The 23,266-nt window shown below is 59.3% G+C and overlaps 1 protein-coding gene across 1 annotated transcript; it reads right to left on the bottom strand.

Moving 5' to 3' along the window:
• Positions 1 to 1,453: 1,453 nt before the first annotated feature.
• On the bottom strand, positions 1,454 to 22,399 carry COL6A1 (collagen type VI alpha 1 chain). Its single transcript, XM_052653323.1, has 35 exons — positions 22,204 to 22,399; positions 21,582 to 21,711; positions 19,941 to 20,141; positions 18,848 to 19,007; positions 18,546 to 18,674; positions 18,418 to 18,438; positions 18,261 to 18,281; positions 18,136 to 18,180; positions 17,283 to 17,336; positions 16,713 to 16,757; positions 16,585 to 16,611; positions 16,389 to 16,415; positions 16,252 to 16,296; positions 15,871 to 15,924; positions 15,607 to 15,669; positions 14,779 to 14,841; positions 14,634 to 14,687; positions 14,515 to 14,550; positions 14,263 to 14,325; positions 13,595 to 13,657; positions 8,232 to 8,294; positions 7,462 to 7,524; positions 7,299 to 7,349; positions 7,134 to 7,169; positions 6,757 to 6,819; positions 6,494 to 6,559; positions 5,959 to 5,994; positions 5,292 to 5,328; positions 5,042 to 5,050; positions 4,685 to 4,818; positions 4,289 to 4,398; positions 3,991 to 4,174; positions 3,714 to 3,894; positions 2,969 to 2,998; positions 1,454 to 2,842 (listed from the first exon to the last, which is right to left on the bottom strand). Exons 1-35 carry the CDS (start codon positions 22,298 to 22,300, stop codon positions 2,220 to 2,222), a joined length of 3,084 nt encoding a protein of 1,027 aa, XP_052509283.1. The 5' UTR covers positions 22,301 to 22,399; the 3' UTR covers positions 1,454 to 2,219.
• Between the last annotated feature and the right edge of the window lie 867 nt (positions 22,400 to 23,266).

Here is a 23,266-nt window from a genome sequence, read left to right as displayed (position 1 = left end):
ACTTCAAGCGAGGGTCTGGGACATTTCCTTTACACACATGGAGAACATATGGGCGTGCTGGGCCCCAGGTTCCCTCACCGTAGTTTTAAAGAATGAAGGAAGACCCTCATCCTAATCTGGAGGTGTTGGGAAGAGGATCCCAAAGCCTGGTCCCAGCCGGGAGTCCAGTTAGAGGTGATTCAGCAATTAAGGCTCATCCTTTCTTAAAGGTGAAGTTTCTGATTTCTCACTGTCCATCAGGAGGAGGTCTCCCCAGGAGGGGAGAGCCCCCAGGCCTGTGCCAAAGCCCCCGATCCAGGTGCAGACCTGGGATCCCTAGGAGGCAGTCAAAGCAGTGGGGACTGTGGAGGTGGAAGGTGGGGGTGCAGGGGTCCTGCAGAGACTCCTGGAGCCCTGGCACCCCCTACCCAACCAGGCTCACCCCCTAAAGCTGCCCTTTCCTGTCAGTCCTCTGGCCTCTCCGCTGTGGCCACACACAGAGCCTCCAGCTGCCTGGACCCCAAACAGAGAAGTGCACGCTTTTTGTCCCTTGGGCGGGTGCCTCCAAGTTATGACCCCAGCTATGGCTGAGTACACTGAGGTGAAGGTGACCAGCTCATGGTCACACCACTGGGGGTGCTGAGGAGGGGGTCACCCCTCTAACCAGGGCTCCTCCTGGTGACAGTGAGCGGTGGACCCTTACCGTCAGCAGCGGTCAGGTTCCCACGGAGCTGAGTGTGGCATTGGTCAGAGTCGAGCCCCCAGGAGATAACTGAATCCCCCCGTTCCACAGGGGTGCTGCCCCCCCAGAGTCAGGACACCCACCGCCTGGTGCTCTGCTATCATGGCCCCATCTTGTGCGGTGCTGGGGGGGGGGCGCCATCACCCCCAGGGGCCCCGCCCGAGGATACTCCAGGGTCCCTTCCCCAACCCGCCATGCCCATGTGGAGGCCGCTGGGCGACTCCTGCCCAAACTCCTTCCTCTTTCTTCAGCTGCAGCCCACGCCACACATCTCCCCTTTCCTCCCCGCACAGCCCTCTACCTGCCTTAACCCTTCCTCAGACGGGGGGCTTCTCCTGAAGACAGGGGTGGGGGCTGTGGGGCAGGGGGTGGGGCTTCTCTGCAGTCTGCTCTGAATCCAGGCTGGATTGCCCAGCCCCTGCAGACATCCTGGGGTGGTTTTGGGGCTGGAATGCAGGCCATTTGCTGGGACTTATCTCCCAGTGGCCCCCACTGCTTCCGATTCTATAGTCAGGGTGCCAGGCTCGTCCTCCCAGCTCCTCCCCAAGTACTGGGGATGGCCTTCAAGTTCCCGATTTTCCTCCAGACCTGGAAGAGGGATGTGGATGGGCGGCGCCTGGCCGTGGAGGCACCGCTCAGGCCCCTGGATGCCTCAGCCCCTCTGAGTCCTCCTGTCGCTGCAAAGGGCGAGCACAATGGGGGTTTAACTCCTCGGAATGACGACCACAGAAAGGAGGGTGAAAACCTTTATTTGGAAAAGTCGCCCACATGAACACAGTTGAGAAAAAACACAGAAAGGAGTAAAAGTAAAACTAAAGAACCAAGAAAATCTTCAATAAAATGTGGAACCAATCACTTCCTTGAGGGGAAAGGACTTCGGCTTGTTTCTGATTGAATGCCTCACTGTGCCCCAGGGGGTGCGGCCAGGCCTCTGGTCCTGGGGTGGGGTGGGGCAGGATAGCACCTTCGCTCTGGGGTTTGCGGTCTGGGCTTTGCCATCAAGGAGGAGTCGTGGTTTCTGCTGGCAGGCGTGAGTGACAAGAACCTCGTGAGGGGGGTCAGCTCTCCAGGGCTCACGCTCCCGTGCCAGTTCCCTGGGAGACCTGACTTTGGGGTGAGCGAGGGTTTCCTGAAGGACTCTAGGATCAGAGGGGAGCCAAGCTCTGGGTGTTGGTGGGGGGGGGGGGTGGGGAGGGAAGGCAGCAACAGCTGACCCTAGAAAGGACAGAGAACCAGGTGCCGGGGCTCTGACTGGGGAGAGGGGACATGGACAGGCAGCAAGAGGAGGGCACTTTGGGTGCAGGTTCAGGCAGGCGGCAGGAGGGGGCCAGCAGATCCCCAGCACCGATACTCTGCTCTGGGGGTTGGGGGGTGGGCAAAGCATAGAGCATCGAATCACGGCTTTTCAAGCTTTCCCTTTAAAAAATCCTAGCTAGTCGGGTTGGTCAGGAATGTTGGGTCCTCTCTTGCCTCTGTCTCGGTGGCAGGGGCCAGGCCACTAGTCCAGCGCCACCTTCCTGGACACCGTCTGGTAGAAGACGCCCCGCAGCAGCGCCTGGTAGCTGGGCACGCGGAACAGGTGGCGCTCGCCAAAGGCCACGTCATACTCAGCTGCCTTGCCCGTGACCAGGACACGCACGTGGGGCTCGTTCACCTGGCGGCCCACCACCACCGCGAAGATCTCCACGCCCGCCCGCTGGGCCTCCTGCACCGCCTTCTCGATGGCAGCTGGCGTGGCGCCCTGCGAGTTGCCATCCGAGAAGAGCAGCAGCCTCTTCTTGGCGGCGCCGGGTGAGGCCTCGCGGTAGAAGCGGGTCACGTAGCCCAGGGCGTCCATGACGTCGGTGGCGTCGTTGAAGAAGCCCATGGAGTCCACGGTGTTGGCCAGCACAGTGTAGTTCTGTAGGAACTGCAGGGCCGCGCGCTCCGGCCGCTGCTGCCCCGTGCCACTGTACTGCACCACTGCCACGCGCACGTCCTGGCCCGGGTCTGTCCGGCTCGCTGTCAGGAAGCGCTCTGCCAGCCGCTTGGCAAAGCGTTTGGTGATGTCAAAGTTGTGGCTGCCCACGCTGGCGGAGCCGTCCAGGAGGATGGTGATGTCAGCCGGGGAGGAGAAGGTGACTGCAGGCAGAGCAGCTGTGAGCGTGCAGCGCAGGCCCTGGGGCCTGCCTCACTCCCTACGGCCTCCAGACCTTCTTACCCAGCACCCCCACCCCGAGAGTGCCCCATCCACCCCCCAGTACTCACTTGGGCAGGTGTAATCTGGACATTTCTTGTCTGTAAAAGAGAAAACCCCATAGCATGACCCAGCAATCACAGGGACCGCTGTTCCTCCTATAACCCCCCAGCAGAGGACGCCTGGCACTTCTGAGGTGGAGGGCACGGCCACCACTGTCTCCACCCTACAGGAGGCGTGTCCCTTATTCCAGAGGGGGCCTTTGAGTGACAGAAGGGTCCTCCAGGCACCAGCCCTTCTGAGAGCAGGGAAACCAAGCGCAGGGTGGAGGAAGGGTGTTCTACAGCACAGGCCCCATGCCAGAGGCCCCAGATAATGCTGACTCCACTGCGCCAGTTGGGGCCCTGAGTCTGAGCCTGAAGCACTCACCAGTTGCTGACCAGCAGCTGCAGTGTGGACTCAGCTCTGATCCTGGGCCAAGCCCAGATGGACATGGCAAATGTGTCCCTTATGTGGGAACCTCTGAGGGGTGTCAGGCTCCAAGGCCCACCCCTGCCCACACATTTAGGTGCACCAAACCTCAGACCCCAGTGCACATGTGTTTAGTGGGGGACCACGGTGCAGCCTGCACTCGGGGAACACCTGTGTGGATGCCGAGCCACAAGGGAGTCAGGCCACAGCCTCCAGAGTAAGAATGGGGAGCAGCTCAGGGGGGAGTGGACACGCTGCTGGCCATGGGCGTCTGCTGCCACAGCCAGAGGTCACAGCGAGTGGAGAGCGGAGAGCAGAGCCATAAGGCCCACCTGCCATGCTCACCTATGCAGATCTGGGCGGTGATGTTCTTCAGGAAGCCGTCGTCCAGTAGCTCGGCGTAGTTTTCCTTGACCAGTGAGATGCCCGGCCGTCCCTGGGGTGCCAGGCCTTGGCAGGAGATGACATTGAGCTGGTCGGAGCCCGCAGCCAAGCCAAAGACATCCTTGATGCCCACAGAGACCACCTGGGGAGAGGGACAGCATTGGTGTAGCCCTTGGTGGGGACAGTCCCCCAAGCCCTTGGGCATGAGGGCGACAGCGTGGCATGGAGGCCGCCCCACCTGGATGTCAGGGCCGCAGAGCACGCTGAGTGGGGTGGTGTCCCTCTGGGTGTCCGAGCGGCCGTCGGTGATGACCAGGGCGATGCGGTTGTTCTGGGTGGGCGGCAGCAGCCGGCTCCGGGTGTACTGCAGGGCCTCGCCCGTGAAGGTGCCCCCGCCCATCCACTGCAGCTTCTTGATGGCCCTGCAGGGCAACAGTACCATTGGGGTGGGAACCAGGAGTTAGGGGGCCAGGGGTCAAGGTCATGGCCAGGGCAGGGCCAGGGTCAGGGGTCAGGCACCAAGCAGCCACACTCACTCCTTGAGGTCCTGGGCATTCCTGATGTTGGGGTCCCTCAGGTCCACGTGCTCCTGCATCTGGTTGTGGCTATACTGCACCACGCCTGCATGCGACTGCCCAGGCTCAAACTGCTCGAGAGAGCCGCCACCATGAGGAGCACCCTCAGGGATCCCCAGGGTGCTGGTGCTTCTCCCTGCTCAGGTCGTGCCTCCACCCGCTCCCGTCCCAGGTTGGACTGGCCCCCAGGCCCCCAGGTGGCTCTTGTGCTCTGCTGGGCTGGGGGCTTTGGCTTTTGAAAAACAAGGCAACTCTCCTGCAGCCCCCAGCACCCGGCCCTTCCACTCTGGTGTCAGGACAGACCCCTGCTTCCCTGGGAACCTTCATCCTCGAATGAGGCCAGGGCGGCTGCCTCACCTTGACCAGCTCATCCCTGCTCAGTCGGTCAATGACCTTGACGATGAAGTCCTTGGCGATCTCGAAGTTCTGTAGGCCGATGCTCTCAGAGCTGTCCAGCACGAAGAGGATATCGATGGGCCCACACTTGCACTCTGCAGGCGGCAGGGGTGTGGTAAGCCTCAGAGCCCCTCCCAGGACCCCTCCAAAGCAGGGCAGAGAGGGGTGGGGGCTCAAGGACTGGGGGTCATGGAGAGAACTCTGGCCCCCCCATCCCTGGTTGTGTGAATGGCCAGGGGAGGACCGGCAGGCCAGCACCCAGGGCCAATCCAGTGGGGAGGGGTGAGTCCACCCCCCAAGGTGAAGAGTCAGACTCACCACAGCAAGCTGGGAAGAGAAGGAAACGGCAATCACATGGTGTCAAGACTAACCCCCCAGCCAGCTCCCCCTTCTCCCCTCCTGACTTTCTTATGGGACTCAACCCCTCAGCAAGGCCATCCTCACCCCTCCCCACAACTTCCTCTCAGGAGGGGCCCATGCCTGCCCTCCTGCCTGCCCAGCCCCCCCAGTCAGCATATGGCAGGACGCTCTTTCTCATCAGGGTAGGTATCAAGGGGGAGACACTCACAGCACATTTTCATGATGATGTCCAAAATCTCGCATTCCTGGGGATGAGGGAAGAGATACTCCCAGGAGATGGAATTGGGGGGTGAGAGGCTTCCCAGGGCTCGGGGGGTGAGGCCAGCCCTCCAGGTCCCCCTCCCCTGGGACTCCAGCTGGGACCCCAGAGGGGCTGGGCTGGGCTGTGCAGGGTGACTCCTTCCCAGGGCGTGCCCTGCTCTACCTGTGAGGCCCCTGCCTTCCGGGCATGGACATCTGATGTGGCCTCTGATGTGTGGTCACAGGTGTCTCACTGTGGCCATCACGTGTCCCCCTCATGGCTTTGTATGTTCCCTTATGACCAGCACACATCCCCATTGTGATTGTCACATGCCCCCAAGGCCCTTGTGTGGTGGCTGTGGCCTCCATGTCTCCCACCTGTGGCCTCCACATGTCCCTGCTGTGACCTCCACGTGCCCCTCTGTGACCTCCATGTGTCCATGCTGGGGCCTCCATGTGCCCCCATGGCCTCCCCATGTCCCTGCTGTGACCTCCACGTGCCCCTCTGTGACCTCCACGTGCCCCCATGACCTCCACATGTCTCCCTGTGGCCATCTCTGCTGCTGTCAGGCTCCCCACCCTGACAGGAGCCTTGGCCAGAGTGGTCAGTCCACAAGGATATTCACAATACTTACGTCTGGCCCCGGAGGTCCCACGTGTCCTGGGGGTCCCTGTCAGAGAAAGGATGGGAGAAGGATTGTCAGGATGGATGCTGGGGCCATGCTGATTCCTGGGCCACAGATCTGACGGGAGCCCTTGGCTGACCCCCTTCATGCAGGGTCTCCCAGCCCTAGGGGGAGCCGAGGCTTCTGCACCTTGAAGGCTGGGGAACCTGCTACTGTCGTCCACCTGGTGGCCACTGTCCAACTGTCCCTTCCTGGTGGTCAGTGGGAGCTCACCCCCCGCAGGTGAGTGTCCCGGTGGGTCTAATGGCACCACCTTGGTGGGCAAGGTGCCCGGCCTCACCCAGGCACCACCTGAGGCCCTGCCATGCCTTCACAGCTTGCCTGGAGACCTGCCCTCCCTTTCTGCCCACCCCTTCATGCTCAGCCCCTCAGGCCCTGAAACTGCATGTCCCCCCAATCCTCCTGGAGCCCATCTCCAGAGCCTTGCTCCCAGGTTCCCACCACACCAGACTCAGGGAGGGTGCCCGCTCGCCCATGGACCCACCTGGGGGCCTTCGGGACCTCGGTAGCCCTTTGCTCCTTTGGCACCTCGTGGAGCAATGTCATTATTCTGGAAAGAAACAGTGCAGTGTTGTAGGCTTGCCACGCATGGCCAGACCAAGTGCTATGAGCCTGGCCACCACCCCCTTGAGCCCCAGAAGGCTCAGCCACCCTTGGAGCCACGCTCCCCCATGGTCTGTGGGCTCTGGGCCCTCGAGGCTGAGGTTGACCAGGGATGTTGCCAAACGCGGTGGGCTTTGCACTCACGTCATCTCCGGGGTCCCCGGCTTCTCCCTCGTCCCCCTTGAGGCCAGGGTAGCCTTTGGTGCCCTGCAGGTGACGGAGAGCACATAGTTAGGGGGAGCCGGCCCAGGGTTGGGGTGGGTGCTGTGGCTCTGGGCTTCTAGGGGGCAGGCCTCTGGGGTGGGCCATGGAGAGAACAGATCCCGAGGGGAGCGTCAGCCAGCAGGGGCACCCGGGGCTGAGCAGAGCCTAGGGAGACAGAGTCACGGGTGGGGGCCTTGGCGATGAGCAGGCCTGTGTGTGTCTGCACGTGTGCTCAGGTGTAGGAGTGATGCACTTGCACGAGCGTGTGTGCCCGTGTGCACCTCCCATGGCCAACAGAGCAGATGGCATGTACTCACATTTATCCCAGGAGGACCTCTGCTGCCTGGATAGCCCTGGGGAAAGGCGGGACAGTCACATCAGTCACACCAGTCATACCAGTCACACTAGAGGGGCAGCCCCAGCCAGAGAGCCATGTGCCCCACTGGCTTAAGAGGGCGTCAGGCAGGACTCAGGGTACTCACGGGAAAGCCGGGGAAGCCTTCGGTGCCATTCCCGGGGGGGCCGTCTTCACCCTGGGAGAGCAGATGGAGTCCAGCTACTGCAGGACTCGCCCAGGCCAGCTGCTTCCAGACTCTGGGCCACAGGCAACCTCCCGCCCAGGATGTACCCTTCTGTGTCACTCACCCTCTCACCCATCAGCCCGGGGTCTCCAGGGGGGCCTGCAGGCCCTGGAGCTCCTCTGGGACCCTAAGGAGGAGAAAATGAAGTGGTCTCTGGGTAGCAAGCCACACAGGCTCAGAGGCACGAGGCCTCCTGGAGCAAAGAGAATTAAATAAGGTAACATGTTTTCATGCAGCACATAAATTACTCAAAGAAAGGTTTTTAAACCCGAAATCCTGGAGGCCATGCCACCTTTGGGCCTTAGAAGCTACACCTGCCCCATGTCCACCGAGGGAGTGACCCAAGAAAGAGATGACCAGAACAGGGACAGGGACCCATGGGGTCACTGTGGGAGATTCACACCCAAGAGCACAACCAGAGAGGGTGGAGGAGCAAGCAGACATGCCACAGGCGTGGCCAGCGCCAGCACATCAGCAAAGTTGAAAAATCATTAAGGTCTGAGTTCATAATGAGAAAAACAACAAAAAACTTTCTCAAGTCAAATTCATAAGGCATAACATGCAAAGAAAGAAAAAAAGGAATTTGGAAAGAAAGAAGTCAAACTGTTGATGCTGTTTTTCTCTGAGGTGGGGAGGGGGCTGAGATTTCAATTCTCTTTCTTTCTAATATTTTTCTGCATTTTCTAAATGTCATCAGAGTCACACATTCCATGAAGTGAAATGAAACATTTATGTGTAGGAGCCCAGTGGGTTCTCCCAAAGAAGTCTGGGTAGGGGGCGGGGACGGGGGTCAGGCTAGTCCCTCCTGGGATAGTGGCAGGGAGGGCTACTCACCTCGGTCCCTGGGGGTCCCTCATCACCTCGGTATCCTTTTGGCCCAATGGGGCCAGCCTCGCCCTGCAGAGAGAGGACACACCCGATGGGCCCCTTCTGACCCACAGTGGCCCCCGGCCCCACACCCCACCCTTGCTGGCTGCTCCATCCTGCCGCTCCCTGGGGGCCATCGCCTGCCTTCCCGTCCAGGCTCTTGGTCCCCCAAGGATTCCACAGATCCCTGACCTATCTTGGGACAGGAAAGGGATGGGAGTGGCCCTGTGTGGTGATGCCTCCTGGTCCCCAGTAGCGCATCCTGGGAACTCAAGGAACTACCTGAGACATGGAAACACCAAACTGGGTGGAGCTCCTGGGGCACCCACTGCGGGGGGACGGGGGTGCCCACTGCAGGGGGACACGGGATGGGCGAGGCCTGGTGGCCGGGTGCACGACAGGAGAATGGGACCCTATCCTCAGTTTCTCAGTGGCCTTTTCCTGCGATTTGGGAAAACACATTTCCCAGGACCTTCCGCATGGACCCTGGTGTCGGAGCCGACCTGTTGTGTCTGGAGTCAGGAGGGGCTTGTGGGACCCCTAACAGGGTCAGGAGGGTGGGGCTGAGCTCAGAAGCAGAAGACCTGGGGGCCGGGAAGTTGAATGTGCAGGTGACCAAGTGCCACCTGGGTTGGGAGCCACAGGTCCAGGGGCGACCATCCCCAGTTGGTCACAGGCTAGGGGGACACAGGGCCCCCTCCCAAAGGAGGCAGCTATTCCCAGCAGTGTCCAGGGTTCCTGCGGCCTAGGAGGGGCCTCCCTTTGCCCCACACTCTCGGCAGCTTCCTTTTACTGCAGCGACCAATTACTCTGGAAACTAACGCAGTTGGGATGCACCCAGGACCCTGTGCCGGGTCCTGCTTCCAGTGTTTGTGCCTTTAGAGTTAATGACTTCCTGACAGTGCCTCAGGAAGAACCTGGGCAGAATGTGTCAGCACCACTGGCCGGGAGCGGTCACAGCTCCTCAGTTACCGTCCAGGAAAGGCCACAGCCGGGGAGGTGGCCTGGCAACAGGGCCTGCTCAGCCTGAGGCCACAAGAGTCAGTTGTGGGAATGGGGTGGACACGGAAAGAGCAGGGGCGGGTGACAGTCGTTCCAGAAAGAGACACGTAGAGATGAGGGACTTTAAACCTGATGGAACCGCATTTCAATCATTGAGACAGACTGCACTCGTGTGCGTTGTGACAATGGGCTGGCTGTTCACTGAAAAAGCCACGCAGGGCAAGCCCACCCCTCTTCTACTGCTGGAGTCTATGCTCCTGACAAATCAGAGGTGAGCAAAACCACACTGGAAGGGGTGAGTGCATCTGTGAACCTTTGTGCACAAGCAGGACAACCTCAACTGCACGGCACCCCAGACAAGCTCAGGACAGATGAGAACAACGTCAGCACCATGGGTGCAGCCCCGCATCCCCCACCACCACAGGGAACACAGACCCTGGCGGGAAGTGATCACCTGCATAAACAGCCCTGCAGAGACCACTCAGCCCACAAACACACCAACAGTCAAACCGGGAGACGAGTAAATGTGCAGAGCCAGAGTCTCATCATAGCTCATTTGGCAGAGGTGTGTGCGCAGCTTGTTTTATATTCTTCGGGGAGTGTGAGTGGGGGCCAGATGGGCAGGTAGGTAGGATTATTTGGCAAATGTCAACTCATACACACAACACTGGGGCTAAGACATTTTGCTGCTAAGAATTTACATTCTGGATATTGCCTTGGAAGTTCTTCAGGATGGATGGATGAGCAAGTGGGTGGGCAGACAGATGGATGGATGGATACATACATCCATGGATATATGACAGATGACTAGACAGATGGGTGGATGGAGAGATGGATAGATACACACATGTGTACACATTAAAAAAAAAAAAAGCAAAAAGGCAAAATGGTTGTCTGAGGAGGCCTTACAAATAGCTGAGAAAAGAAGAGAAGTTCAAGGCAAAGGAGAAAAAGAAAGATATACCCATTTGAATGCAGAGTTCCAAAGAATAGCAAGTAGAGATAAGAAAGCCTTCCTCAGTGATCAATGCAAAGAAATAGAGAAAAACAATAGAATGGGAAAGACTAGAGATCTCTTCAAGAAAATTGGAGATACCAAGGGATCATTTCATGCAAAGATGGGTACAATAAAGGACAGAAATGGTATGGACCTAACAGAAGCAGAAGATATTAAGAAGAGGTGGCAAGAATACACAGAAGAATTATACAAAAAAGATCTCCATGACCCAGATGACCATGATGGTGTGATCACTCACCTAGAGCCAGACATCCTGGAATGTGAAGTCAAGTGGGCCTTAGGAAGCATCACTATGAACAAAGCTAGTGGAGGTGATGGAATTCCAGCTGAGGTATTTCAAATCCTCAAAGATGATGCTGTGAAAGTGTTGCACTCAATATGCCAGCAAATTTGGAAAACTCAGCAGTGGCCACAGGACTAGAAAAGGTCAGTTTTCATTTCAATCCCAAAGAAAGGCAATGCCAAGGAATGTTTAAACTACTGTACAATTGCACTCATCTCACACACTAGCAAAGTAATGCTCAAAATTGTCTTAGCCAGGCTTTAATAGTACATGAATGGAGAACTTCCAGATGTTCAAGCTGGACTGAGAAAAGGCAGAGGAACCAGAGATCAAATTGCCAACATCCTTTGGATTATACAAAAAGCAAAAGAGCTCCAGAAAAACATACACTTCTGCTTTATTTACTATGCTTTATTTACTGTGTGGATCACAATAAACTGTGGAAAATTCTGAAAGAGATGGGAATACCAGACCATCTCAGACCTGCCTCCTGAGAAATCTGTATGCAGGTCAAGAAGTAACAGTTAAAACGGACATGGAGCAACAGACTGGTTCCAAAACATCAAGGCTGTATATTGTCACCCTGTTTATTTAATTTCTATGCAGAGTACATCATGCAAAATGCCGGGCTAGATGAAGCACAAGCTGGAACCAAGATTGCTGGGAGAAATATCAATAACCTCAGATACGCAGATGACACCACCCAATGGCAGAAAGCAAAGAAGAATTAAAGAGCTTCTTGATGAAAGTGAAAGAGGAGAGTGAAAAAGTTGGCTTAAAGCTCAACATTCAGAAAACTAAGATAATGGCAAATAGATGGGGAAACAATGGAAACAGTGAGAAACTTTATTCTTTTGGCCTTCAAAATCACTGCAGATGGTGACTGCAGCCATGAAATTAAAAGACGCTTGATCTTTGAAAGAAAAGCTATGACCAACCTAGATAGCATATGCAAAAGCAGAAACATTACTTTGCCAACAAAGGTCCATCCAGTCAAAGCTGTGGTTTTCCAGTAGTCATGTATGGATGTGAGAGCCGGACTATAAAGAAAGCTGAGCTCTGAAGAATTGATGCTTTTGAACTGTGGTGTTAGAGAAGACTCTTAAGAGTCCCTTGGACTGCAAGAACATCAAACCAGTCCATCCTCAAGGAAATTAGTCCTGAATATTCATTGGAAGGACCGATGCTGAAGATGAAGCTCCAATACTTTGGCCACCTGAGTCGAAGAGCTGACTCATTGGAAAAGACCCTGATGCTGGAAAAGAGTGAAGGCAGGAGGAGAAGGGGATGACAGAGGATGAGATGGTTGGATGGCATCACTGACTCGATGGACATGAGTTTGAGAAAGCTCCGGGAGTTGGTGATGGACAGGGAAGCCTGGTGTGCTGCAGTCCATGGGGTTGCAGAGTCAGACAGGACCAAGCGACTGAACTGAATGGACACATATGTCAGATGGACTGAACTGACACCTGTACACAGGTGATGAGTGGATGGACAGATGAAGATGGATAAACACATGGACGGACGGACGGATGAGCTGACTGAACAACAGATGGATTTCGATATTTTTGACAGTATTTTTCTCTAAAGCAAAGCACTGCAGACAATCTACACAGTCCATGCGAATGATGAGGGGCAGGAAGCAGAGCCTTCCAAGGACGCCAAGGAAGAGGCCCCATCGCAGGCCAAGGGCGCCCAGCCCAGGCTGTACCCTGCATCTCAGGGGCCCTCAGGGGCTTGTGGGTTCCGGGTGCAGCCCTCACCCCACGGGAGGTGGCAGGTGCAGTCCGGGGCCTCGCAGGACCCAGCTCCCTTGCCATGCATCTTCACCACGCACGTTGGTCCATTTGCTATGCGTTCACGTGCATATGGTCTGTCTCCCCACTGAACTGCCAGCACCCGTGCCCTATGAGGGTGGCACCAGGCTGTGTGCCCCCCTTCCAGTGCTTCCCCAGGGCGGGCTGGAGTTCAAGTGGGTTCTGCAGACCTCTTCCAGGACCCACTGGCCACCAGGAGTGCCAGGACACCACTGGAGCCCCAGCATGGCCTGGCCAAGACCACCCATCAATGTGGTGTGGCAGCTTCGACAAACCCGACAGCCAGGCTCCTGCCTTGTCCCTCTGGCCGAGGCCTGCTCAGTGGTGACAGCCCACCCAACCTGCCTCGGCTCTGTGTCATTCTGTCACCCCACATGCCCTCCACTTGCGAGCCCTGTGGCAGGACCCAGTCAGGGTCTGGAGAAGACGGGCTGAGAGTACCAGCAGGCGAAGAGGGGGGGTGTCGGGCACGATGCTCCCTGGGGGAGTAGTCTCAGCTCTCCCTCCCATCCAGCCGCTCACAGCTTCCAGCCTATTCCCTGACTGCTCCTCCCGCCCAGCCCACTGCTTCCTCAGGCCTCCACTGTCTTCCCCTCCCCTAGCATGGCCTCTGGAAGGTCACGCCCAGGAATTCTGGAATGTTCCTTGGACTGACACTCCCAAGTCAACTTCCTGCCAGCATCTCACCCCCGGGGCTCCAAACCCTGAGGGAGGTTTACACAGTTCATCTGCGGTGTGGTGCCTGTCTGGGCTCAGTCCTCTGAGACCTCGCCCAGCTCCCCAGGCTGGAGGGGTCCCCAGGGCCCAGGCTCCAGCATGCCTCTGCTGCTGCCAGCCCTGCCCCCACTGGTCTTGATGGCTCACTGCCCGGCTTCCACCCTCAGTGACCTCTTCCAGCACTAGCCACACCAAGGCACCCTCCCCACTCTGAGGGCAGCGTGAGGGGCAGCATAAGGGATCTTTGCTCAGGGCTGCATCCTGGCAGTGCCCACCCAGGGACAGGGCTCCCCCTGTGAGCACTGGTCCACCTTGCCAATCTGTACCAGCCCCCTGGCCACCGTCCCCCCAACCCCAGACACCCCAGGTCTCCAGGCCACACCCCCACAAGGAAGCACCTGGGTGTGCAGTGAAGAGACCTCCCCCTGCATCTGTGAGCTGCTCCCATCTGGCAGCACCACACCCCTCCACCCCTGCCAGCCAGGCTTCCTACCGGGTCACCGGGGACACCGACGGGGCCTTCTCGTCCCTGGTCACCTTGGGGTCCAGCTTCACCCTGGGGAGGAAAAGCCACTGAGGAGGAGACGGAGGAGGCCGGCTGCCCTGGGGGCCACCGGCTGAGGTCCAGCAGCTTCTGTCATCTGCTGCGCGTGGCCTCGCTTCCTTCTCACCCCAGTCCTCCAAAGTGGCACGTGCTTGGCCGTCAGGGGACTCGTGTTTTCAAGGGGCCATGATGAGGGGCCGATACCCCTGCCGAGGCCTGGAGGCAGCTCATTCCCCCCACCCCCTGGCAGGGGTTGGGGGGGCACTGGCCACACTCCCCTCTTTAAAATGTAAACTCAAGAACAAGCAAGGCGATGCTGACACCGTGGTGGGTGGAGCAGGGAGGCCTAAGGATTCTTGTTCCGCCTCTAATTCAAATCTGTTGCTGACCTTTCTCTGCAGCCTGGGGCCTGGAGGGGGGCGAGGTCCCACACAGGCAGTGGGCAGGAGAGGGGGATCTTTGGGACATGGGAGTCCTGTGTGTGGGTCACCCACATCTCAGGGCCAGAGGGTCATGGTGGCCTGTCCTTGATTCTGATGGCCTGACCCCAGTCTGGCCCGGTCTCTGCAACCCCCTGCCGAGGGCATGGGGGTCCCAGCTTGGGGACAGTGACTCACCGGGTCTCCTCTTGGGCCCCGCGCACCTGGGGTCCCTCGAGGTCCTCTTTCCCCAGGACCGCCCTGTGTGGAGGGAGCAGAGGCGGTGAGGTGTGGGGTGGGAGCCTGGGGCCTGGGCTCGGGGCTGTCCCCCCAGCAGATGCCAGGATGTGTGGTCTCTCCGTCTCATGCCCTGCCCTGTCCACCTGGGGCCACGTGGGCCACACCAGTCACACCGGCCACTGACTGGTGAGGCTCAGAGCACCCGCTCACCCTTTCTCCGGGGGCTCCGTCTGGTCCTGCATTTCCCTGGAGTAAGAGGAATCGACATGAGTTCGTCAGCAGCAGGATCTCTGCTGAGTCTGGGGCGTTGCGGGCAGGAGGGCGCCTACCTCATCGCCGGCTTCTCCCTTCTCTCCTGGGGGACCGGGCTCTCCGGGCTCACCCTGAGAACAACAGCGCAGACTGTCTCCTCTGATCCTGCGGCCCTCCCAGGCATGGGCACCCCCACTGCATCAGGGAAACATGCACACTCACCTCATCTCCAGGGGGCCCCGTGCTCCCTGGCCTCCCAGGCTCCCCGTCTGCTCCGGGCTCACCCTGGAAAGACCTGAGGGTCAGCCTTCAGGAGGTCGTGCCCAGCTGTCCTGGGGGCCCGTGGCCCCACACTGGCCTCCTCACCCAGGCTTCAGGCCGTGGTCCCTGACGACCCTAGCCACCCACATCTCTGCACCAAACCCACTTCCCGGGTTCAAACACTGCCCATGGCAGGGGCCAGCCGGGCCCTCGAGAGTGGAAGCCTGGGGTTACCAGGCTGGGGGCTGGCACCCTCAGACCTCAACCACACTCCAGGACATCCATGTTGCTAGAATGCATTTGGGACAGAATCCGTGTTACTCCTCCAACTTTTCCAGCATTTCCTGTTGCTGAAAACCCAAAGAAATATCAGCAACAGATTCGAATTAGAGGCAGAATGCGAATCCTCAGGCCTCACTGCTCTGCCCGCTGCAGTGTGAGTATCTCCCTGCTTATTCTTGAGTTTACATTTCACGTGAGCAGGTCGATCCTGGGCTGACCGGAGGGTTACAGGCTGCAGGGACGGTCCTGAGGTGCCCAGAGAGGCCTTGGATGGACGGGCAGGTGCAGGAAGTGCAATGGGGAGCGGGGGGGGAACACCCAAAGCTGGGCACCCAGTGCTCTCCTGGGCAGAGGTTCCCATGCCCATCCCTGCCAGCCCGGGAAGGGCAGTGGGGCCTGGCCCCCACACTAAAGCCGAGAACCTGCTTCCAGAAGGAATTTCTCCTCAATGCTAGGCAGGTCATGAAGCCCCAGCCGGGCCCACCCCTGTGGGCTCAAGTCACTGACCTTCTCTCCTTTCAGTCCGAAGGCACCTGCATCACCCTTGGGCCCGGGGGGTCCTTGGACACCCTGGGGAGAGGTCGCAGAGTCAGACCACAGTATGAAACGGCAGCCACTGGCAGCCACTTGCTGGCGAGCGACAAGCCAGCAGGGCAGGTCCCCAAGCCACAAGGCATGCATGTGACTTCGCATCGTTAGCAGGAGAGCTGAGGCAATTTTCACTTCTGAGAGCTTACAGCCTTAAGATGTGGGTGAGAGAAAGTGACTTACGTCGAATCCGGGCGAGCCCTTGCAGCCTGGCAGGCCAGGGTACCCTGACTCCCCCTGTAAGGAGGAAGGTGGGTTTGGGGGTCAAGCCTCTCAGCTCTGGCTCATCCACCATTTCCCAAGAAAGTTCTCCCCAGTGGAAGACGCTCTGAGCTTGGCTGGGTAGCTTAGGGTCCACTGGGACCTAAGGCTTGGCAAGAATCAGCAACAGATTCTAATTAGAAGCAGAATGGGAATCCTGCCTTCCATGCTACCTCAGAGTTGCCCAGGGTGGCCACACACGAGACCCCTACCCACCCACCTCCTTGAGGATAGCCAGCTTGGCCCACCATCCCTTCCCCGAAATATATGCCCCGCCTCCACCCTCCCCGAGCTGAGGGTGACCTTCATGCCATCCACGCCATCCATGCCACGCTTTCCCTTCTCGCCCTGAGAAGTGAAAAAATCAAAGGTCAGACGAAGGTCAGACTGTACCCCCACAGGACAGTGTCTCCACTGGCTGCGCCCCTCCAGCATCTCACCTTGTAGCCTTTGGGTCCCCTGGAGCCCTGTGGAGATAGAAAGGGAGGGTGAGGGACTTGGTCTCCCCATCGTGGGGTGAGGCACCCCCAGCTCATTGCAGCCCCGCCACGCCAGGAACAGGCAGCATTGTCCTTGTCCAGAGTCGGGGGCCACTCCATGCCCCAGGGACACGTCCCAAAGCCGCAGGTCACTCACCTTCTCTCCTCGGCTCCCTTTTTCTCCCTACACAGCAAACAGAGGAGAAGAAGGGGCTGTGAGGGGTGCCGGAGGCCTAATGCCCTGAGGCCCAGGGCAAGGCCGCGTTGGGGAGGAGAGAGACCCACCTTCATGCCCTGGTAGCCGACGGGTCCAAGGTCCCCAGGTCTTCCCTGCAGCAGAGGAGGGGGTCGTGTTAGACAGCCCTGGGAGCAGGAAACCCCCACCCAGCTCCCTCACTCCCCACCCTACTCAGGCCTGGTCAGCTAGAGAGACCCGGCCTGCTGACCACTGACCTGTGTCCAAGAAGCGCCCTGCAGCGGAAGCCCAACCCCACCCCTGGGGGCTCTCAGTGGAGCTCCAAGGACGGAGAAACACCGGGGTCCCCCCGGGGCGGAGACCACCATGGCTGAAGCAGAGGCCACCTGCTGGCTGATCCCTGCCACCTGTCCTCTGGGAGCAGGTGGGCCTGTGGCGGGCGGCTGAGGGGCGTGGGGGTCTGCCCCAGTGGGGGTGCTGGAAGGCCAGCTGTGCTGTCTGCCCCCGAGTCCTCATCACCCACAGGAGCCGTGTCCTCTGAGGATCAGGCCACATGATGCTCATGAAACCAGTCATCCTTCTGGAAGTTTCTGCAGTCTGGCTCCCTGGCCTCTGGCTTCTCAGCGTCCCAACCCCTCAGTCAGGTACCCGGCACTCACAGGGTCTCCAGCTTCTCCTTTCTCTCCAGGGAGCCCGGGCTTCCCTCTTTCTCCCTAGAACAGAGAGCAGATCATGGTCAGAGGACAGATTCCATTTATTTCTAAAAAGCTGGTGAACGGAAGCCCCTACTTGCTAACAAAAACAGGTCTATGAAGCTATTCCATCCCATCTCCAGCGTCTATGTGGTTTCCAGACACCTTTCCTGTGGCCCAGGGTGTGAGGCCAGGCCCAGGGTTTCTGCCACACACTCCGCCAAGCCCTGGGACTGCCTGGCACCAGCAAAAATAACCCTGACTCTTTTCTGTCTGCCTGTTCTTGCTGCCGTGCTGGGCCCCCGGGGATGGGTGGGAGGGCAGGGTGGACACAGCCTGGGAGCCCCCTGTGGGAGGTGGCCACATGGGTCCATGGCCACTGGACTTGACACTTTCCAGGAAAAGCCAGAAATCTAGAATTTCACGAGTGAGCTCCTGGATTGTGAATACTAGCAACAAATTCTGTTTTCCAGTCCGGCCTCAGGCCCATGTTTGCTCCATTCCACGGCAGGCCCACTTCCAGGAGCAGAGCCACAGGGACACTCACTCTAGGAAGGCCATGCCCTCCACCACGGGAAGGAGGCTGGGGCAGCGGACCCCCCTCCACAGCAGCATGGCCACCACGTCGGCTGTGGGGCACCACGCCCAGACACTCTCCCATGGGGGGAGACACCTGCTCAGCACAGCAGGTGGGCGGTGGGTGCTGAGGGCAGCTGCCTGGGGTCCAGCTGCACCCCTAGACCTGGCACCAGCCTGCAGGATATTTCTCCCAGGCTTCCCCCTTCATCAAGGTAAGCACCGGCAGGATGTGGCCACTTACCTCGTACCCGGGGTCGCCTCGAGGCCCAGGGGGTCCTCTGGCAGGCTACAAGACACAAAAAGAACAGTCAGTGGGGGCACTATTGGGGCGGCCCAGGGGTGGGGGCTGGCAAGGGCCACACTCACCTGGCACTCGAAAGAGCAGCACTGCGGGACGGGAGGACAGAGGGGCATGTCAGGAGTGTGGGCACGGCCACACCGGCCGCCCACGCTCAGGCTGCTGGTGGAGGAACGGGCGCTGGTGATGCCAGGGCGGGGGGCAGGGGGGCGGGGAGGTGCTTACCACTTGCTCCACATTATTTTTCTGAAAAGTGAGAGAGAAAAGTCAAATTAGCTTCCATTCCTGGGCACAGGGTTTCTGGCACCTGGACTCGGCGGGGTGCTGGGGGCGGGCCTGCAGGCAGCGCTCACGATCATATCCGTGATGGTGTCGATGGTCTGGCTGATGACTTCCTCTGCGTCGCGGCTCTGCCCCCAGTCAGCTGCTGTGAAGTTGCGCCGGTACGTGTGGTCCGTGGCGATGATGCTCAGACGTGGCTCCTGCCATGGACGCAACCAGAGCGAGGATGAACGTCAGTGACAGTGAGAAAGCCAGGGCCTCCCCTCCTCTGCTCCCCCGGAGCCCCAGTCCCTCGGGCTATGTCCGTACCCCTCTCCCAGTGTAGTCCCTGGGTACCCCCTCCCTCCACTGCAGGTCCTGGGGGATGCCCCACCAGGTGGTCAGGCGTGATGGCCACGGAGAAGACTTTGATGCCCAGATGCTTGGCCTCATTCACAGCGTCCTCCAGGCCCCCGCAGGGCTCCTTGTAGCCCTCCAGGGGGTGCCCGTCAGTCACCACGACCAGGTACTTATTCTCCTTCAGGTGGGAGCCCCTGCAGGGTGTGGAGGAGGTGAGACCACCTGGCCCAGCCTCCTCAGGCCACCGCTGACCCTCACAGCCCAGGGCCCCATTGGGACCACATCGCTGAGACCCCGAGGCTGGAGGTGAGGGGCAGGGGGCTAGAGACCCCAGAGGAAGATGCAGACCCAAGGGTGGCTCTCAGAGCACTGTTTCCAGTTTCTCTGTGCTGATCCGGCCACAAGGTGGGCTTACAGAAAGGGATAAGAGTTGGACCATAAAAAAGGTGAGCGCCGAAGAACTGATACTTTTGAACTGTGGTGTTGGAGAAGACTCTTGAGAGTCCCTTGGACTGCAAGATCAAACCAGTCTACCTGAAAGGAAATCAGTCCTGAATATTTATTGGAAGGACTGATGTTGAAGCTGAAGCTCCAATATTTTAGCCACCTGATGCGAAGAGCCGACTCACTGGAAAAGACCCTGATCCTGGGAAAGGTTGAAGACAGGAGTAGAAGGGGTTGACAGGATGAGATGGTTGGATGGCATCACTGACTCAATGGACATGAGTTTGAGCAAGCTCCAGGAGGTGGTGAAGGACAGAGGAGACTGGCAGTGCTGCAGTCCATGGGGTTTAGAGTGGGGCACTACTGAGCGACTCAACAACATAGGAAAGGATATTAAAACAGAAAATAAAGTTCTGTGGGATCACATTTCAGGTCCCCTCTGCCTTCAGTGGTTGAGGAGACAGTGGATAGCTGGAGGGAGGGACAGATTGGTGGAGAGTGAGGGGGCAGGCTGGGCGGTGGTCACCAGCATGACCCCCTGGGGCATAGGTTTGCTCTGGGGACCTCAGGCACCAAAGTCCGCCGGCCAGTGGGCAGCGACCAGGCAGCGCTGGGCGCTCCCCAGGCAGAGCTACGGGGCATCGGGGGGTGGGGGGCGGCGCCACAGGGAGGCAGGCACTGACCCCACGAGCAGCTCTTCCAGACCCTTCTTGATGGCGCAGTCGGTGTAGGTGCCCTTGCCGAAGTACTTGACGGCGTCCACGCTGCTCTTGAGTGCGTCGCGGCCGCTAGGCATGCGCGTGAGCCCGCGGATGATCTCCACCTCGTCGCTATAGTGCAGCGCGCCCGCATTCCACACCAGGTTGCGGTCACAGCGGTAGTACCTGCGGGCCCGGGATGGTGAGCGGGCCTCCGCACACCCCGGCCCGCTCTCCTCCCCTGCTCAGCAGGGTCACAGGTGGACAGACGGCCGGTCCCCTCTCACGCTGAGAGGGAGGAGCCTGTGGCCCCGTGAGCAGCCCTGAGACACTGGTCCCCGCGCCGGGGGCACATGGCGGATAGATGGCGGTGGCCAGGAGGGCGGGCCCAGCCAGCTAGTGACCACCACATCCCCTGATCTCCAAGGCCTCAGATGAGGAGCCGTGAGCGAGACCCTATCCCAGGGCCATGGAGTGGGGGACAGACCCTGCATAGAGAGAAGTGGAGCCAGTGACAGGGGACGGGGGAGGGAGGGGATAGGACCCCTGGATCTGAGTGGCTTCTTCTCTCTGTCCTGGTCACTTTGGCCGAGGATCTCAGGGGGTAGCCAGGCCCCTCCAGCCCATCAGCAGACAGGTGACAGAGGCCTCCGTGGGGCGCCAACAGACCCAAAGGCAGGAAGAGCCCCCAGTTCACAACTGGAGTGAATGAGGTATGGGGCCAAAGCCCCCCAGAGTGGGATGCTGAGTCACCTGGCTGCCCCGTGCCCACTCTATGAAACTTGTCCACACCTGGGTCTTCCCTGGCCTTCATAAACCCGGGCATTTCAGGAGGTCTGGGGTTTCGGTCCCACCGTGCCCTGCATTTGGCAGAAGTTCCTCCTTCCCTGCAGACTTTCTGGTGGGTGGGAGGCTGGGGGCCTGTGTCAGCCGGTCAGTGGGTCAGAGTGGGAGGAGGGGCGGGGCCTGTGAGGGTGAGGGAGATGGGGTGGAGCCTGGTTCTGAGCTTAGCCCGCCCCCTGGCCCGGCCCCGCCTCCTTGCAGGCGTGTCCCGTCCTCCGCCACACCCGCTGCCAGGGGCTTCTCCATGTGTGAGTGAGTGGATGGATGGATGGATGGATGGATGGAGCATGTTGCCCCCAAAGCCAACTCCAGGCTGGGGCCCCTCTGTCCAGGACACTGGACACGGGGGACACTGAGACCTCGGGTCTGAGACTTGGGCTGTGACCGTCTACTTGGGCAGACGTCAGTGTCCAGGTGGCTGGTGAGGGGCGCCCCCTCTAGGTACCAGGCAGACCCACAGGGCCTCAGGCCAGCTTCCCAAGCCGGCTCAGGGTGGGGGAGGGGAGCTGTTCAACACTGCGTTTGGGGAGCCCAGGCTGTAGCACTGTCCCCCTCGGCCCTCCTGGCTAAACAGCCGGCTCCATCTCAACTCAGTCTTTTTCTAGCCCATCTGAACCACACAGCCCCAGGGGAAGGGACTCGAGTGGCCTGGCCAACACTGCCCTTCTCAGATGGGGACACTGAGGCCCAGCCCTGCCCACTGGCTGTGGCAGGGGAGACACCAGCCTGTCTCCCCTGCCCTCCAAGAGGATGGTGGACGGAAGGAAGAGGACAAGGTCCTACCTGTCCTTCAGGTTGTCAATGAAGCGCTTGGTGAAGGACTTGACCTTGTCCACCAGGGCCCCATAGGGCTTCAGCCTCAAGGCCACGCTCTCGGAGGTGTCCAGCACAAAGAATAGGTCCACAGGGCAGTCTGGGCCAGGGACAGGAGGAGAGGCTCAGCCCTGCACTCCCCCTTCCCCAGGGGAGCCCCCACCAGCCCCCCTGGCCCCTTCCCCAGCCAGTCACCCCCTTATACCCAGTCAGGCCCCAACACTCCTAAAAGAGCACGGAGACGTTTCTCATTGTGTTTCCAAGTTGAATTTGAAACTACCAGGGAGGGGCTTGACCTTCAGGAGAGGGTGGGTAGGACCAGGTGACTGTGTTTCCTGACTGACCACCAGGAAGGAATCAGAAGGAGCTGATGATGGAGGCAGAGCTGGTGCAGTGCCCGCTGAGGACAGACACTCAGGGGACACAGGGGCTGAGACCTGGTGAGGCCCATCCTCCTCCCCAGGGTCCCCCACCAGCTGGGCCGCATCTAAGCACTTGAGCATCCTGCCAGGGGCCGGGGTCCCCTGGACCTCACACCGGATGCGTCTGGTCCAGGCCGGCCTCGCCCAACAGACGCGGCAAGTCCACTCACCCTGGAAGGCGATGGCCCTCGAGGCCACGGGGTCGTCCTGCGCGGAGGCCCAGCAGGCCTGCAGCAGCAGGGGCAGCAGAGCGCGGGGCAGCCTCATGTCACCGGCCTTCGTGCCACCATGGAGCAAGGGCCGCGGGCAGGGTGGGCTGCAGTGACCGTGATGCTGGCCGGGCAGAGAGAAGTCCTGTCTGCTCTCGTTCCGGAGTTTCAGCCCAGGAGGGAGGGAGGGGTGGAGGGAGGAGAGGGTGGAGGAGGAGCCTGGTGGGGGGCGTCTCTCCCAGCTCTGGGTGAGTCACTCCCTCTCCCCTCCCACTGGAGCCCTCAGCTAGAGGATTTACCTCCCTGGTTTATGAGGACTTTTATTTGCTTACAATTCTCCTGTTGAGTTTAAGAAGTCTGAAAAAGAGTGCATAACCCAAGATGAATTTCCCTGAAACATGTTTTGGGCGTTTCCAGTCTTTGCATGGGATCCACCGGCCTCTTCACCTCCCCCTCACTAACCAATTTCTACAAAGTGGTGCTGTTTGTTTAAATGTTTCAGCTCCGTGGATCTGTCTGACTTTCGAGCTGTCGTATAAATACCTCTTCACGGTTTAGTCACATACATATTGACAAAAGATCTTCCGCTTTTGCTCTAGGGAAGCGCAGAACAATAACGACACACACATTTGTGTGTGTGCGTGTACTCGGTTTTGTCCGACTCTTTGTGACACCATAGATTGTAGCCCCCCAGGCCCTCTGTCCGTGGGATTTTCCAGGCAAGGATACTAGAGGGAGTTGCCACTTCCTTCTCCAGGGGATCTTCCTGACCCAGGGATCCAACCCGCATCTCCTGAGTCTCCTGCATTGGCAGACAGGTTCTTTACCAGCTGAGCCACTGGGGAAACCGGAGAGCGTGTGTAGACAGAGACGCAGGGAGGAGCCGAGGCCCTGCTTCTGGGGACAGGTGTGAAGGCCCCACCCTGGGGCCTGCTGGGGGTGGGCTCCGGGCGAGGCCACACCCACCCCAGCCCCAGAGAACATTCTAGATCTTCCCCAGAGCTGACGCTGTTAACACTGGTCT

This window comes from Budorcas taxicolor, chromosome 1, assembly GCF_023091745.1.
Source record: "Budorcas taxicolor isolate Tak-1 chromosome 1, Takin1.1, whole genome shotgun sequence".
Taxonomy (NCBI): Eukaryota; Metazoa; Chordata; class Mammalia; order Artiodactyla; family Bovidae; genus Budorcas; species Budorcas taxicolor.
Note: the sequence above shows the minus strand (reverse complement) of the source record. Positions and strands in the feature narration are given on the sequence as shown.

Excerpts from the sequence above, each read along its gene's own strand:
- COL6A1 (XM_052653323.1), bottom strand. The coding sequence starts at position 22,300 with ATGAGGCTGCCCCGCGCTCTGCTGCCCCTGCTGCTGCAGGCCTGCTGG. Across the intron at positions 19,008-19,940 it reads CTGGAAGAGCTGCTCGTGGG|GGGCTCCCACCTGAAGGAGA; the intron begins GTCAGTGCCTGC and ends CACACCCTGCAG. Across the intron at positions 14,688-14,778 it reads CGGGGCCCCCTGGAGATGAG|GGTGAGCCCGGAGAGCCCGG; the intron begins GTGAGTGTGCAT and ends TGTTGTTCTCAG.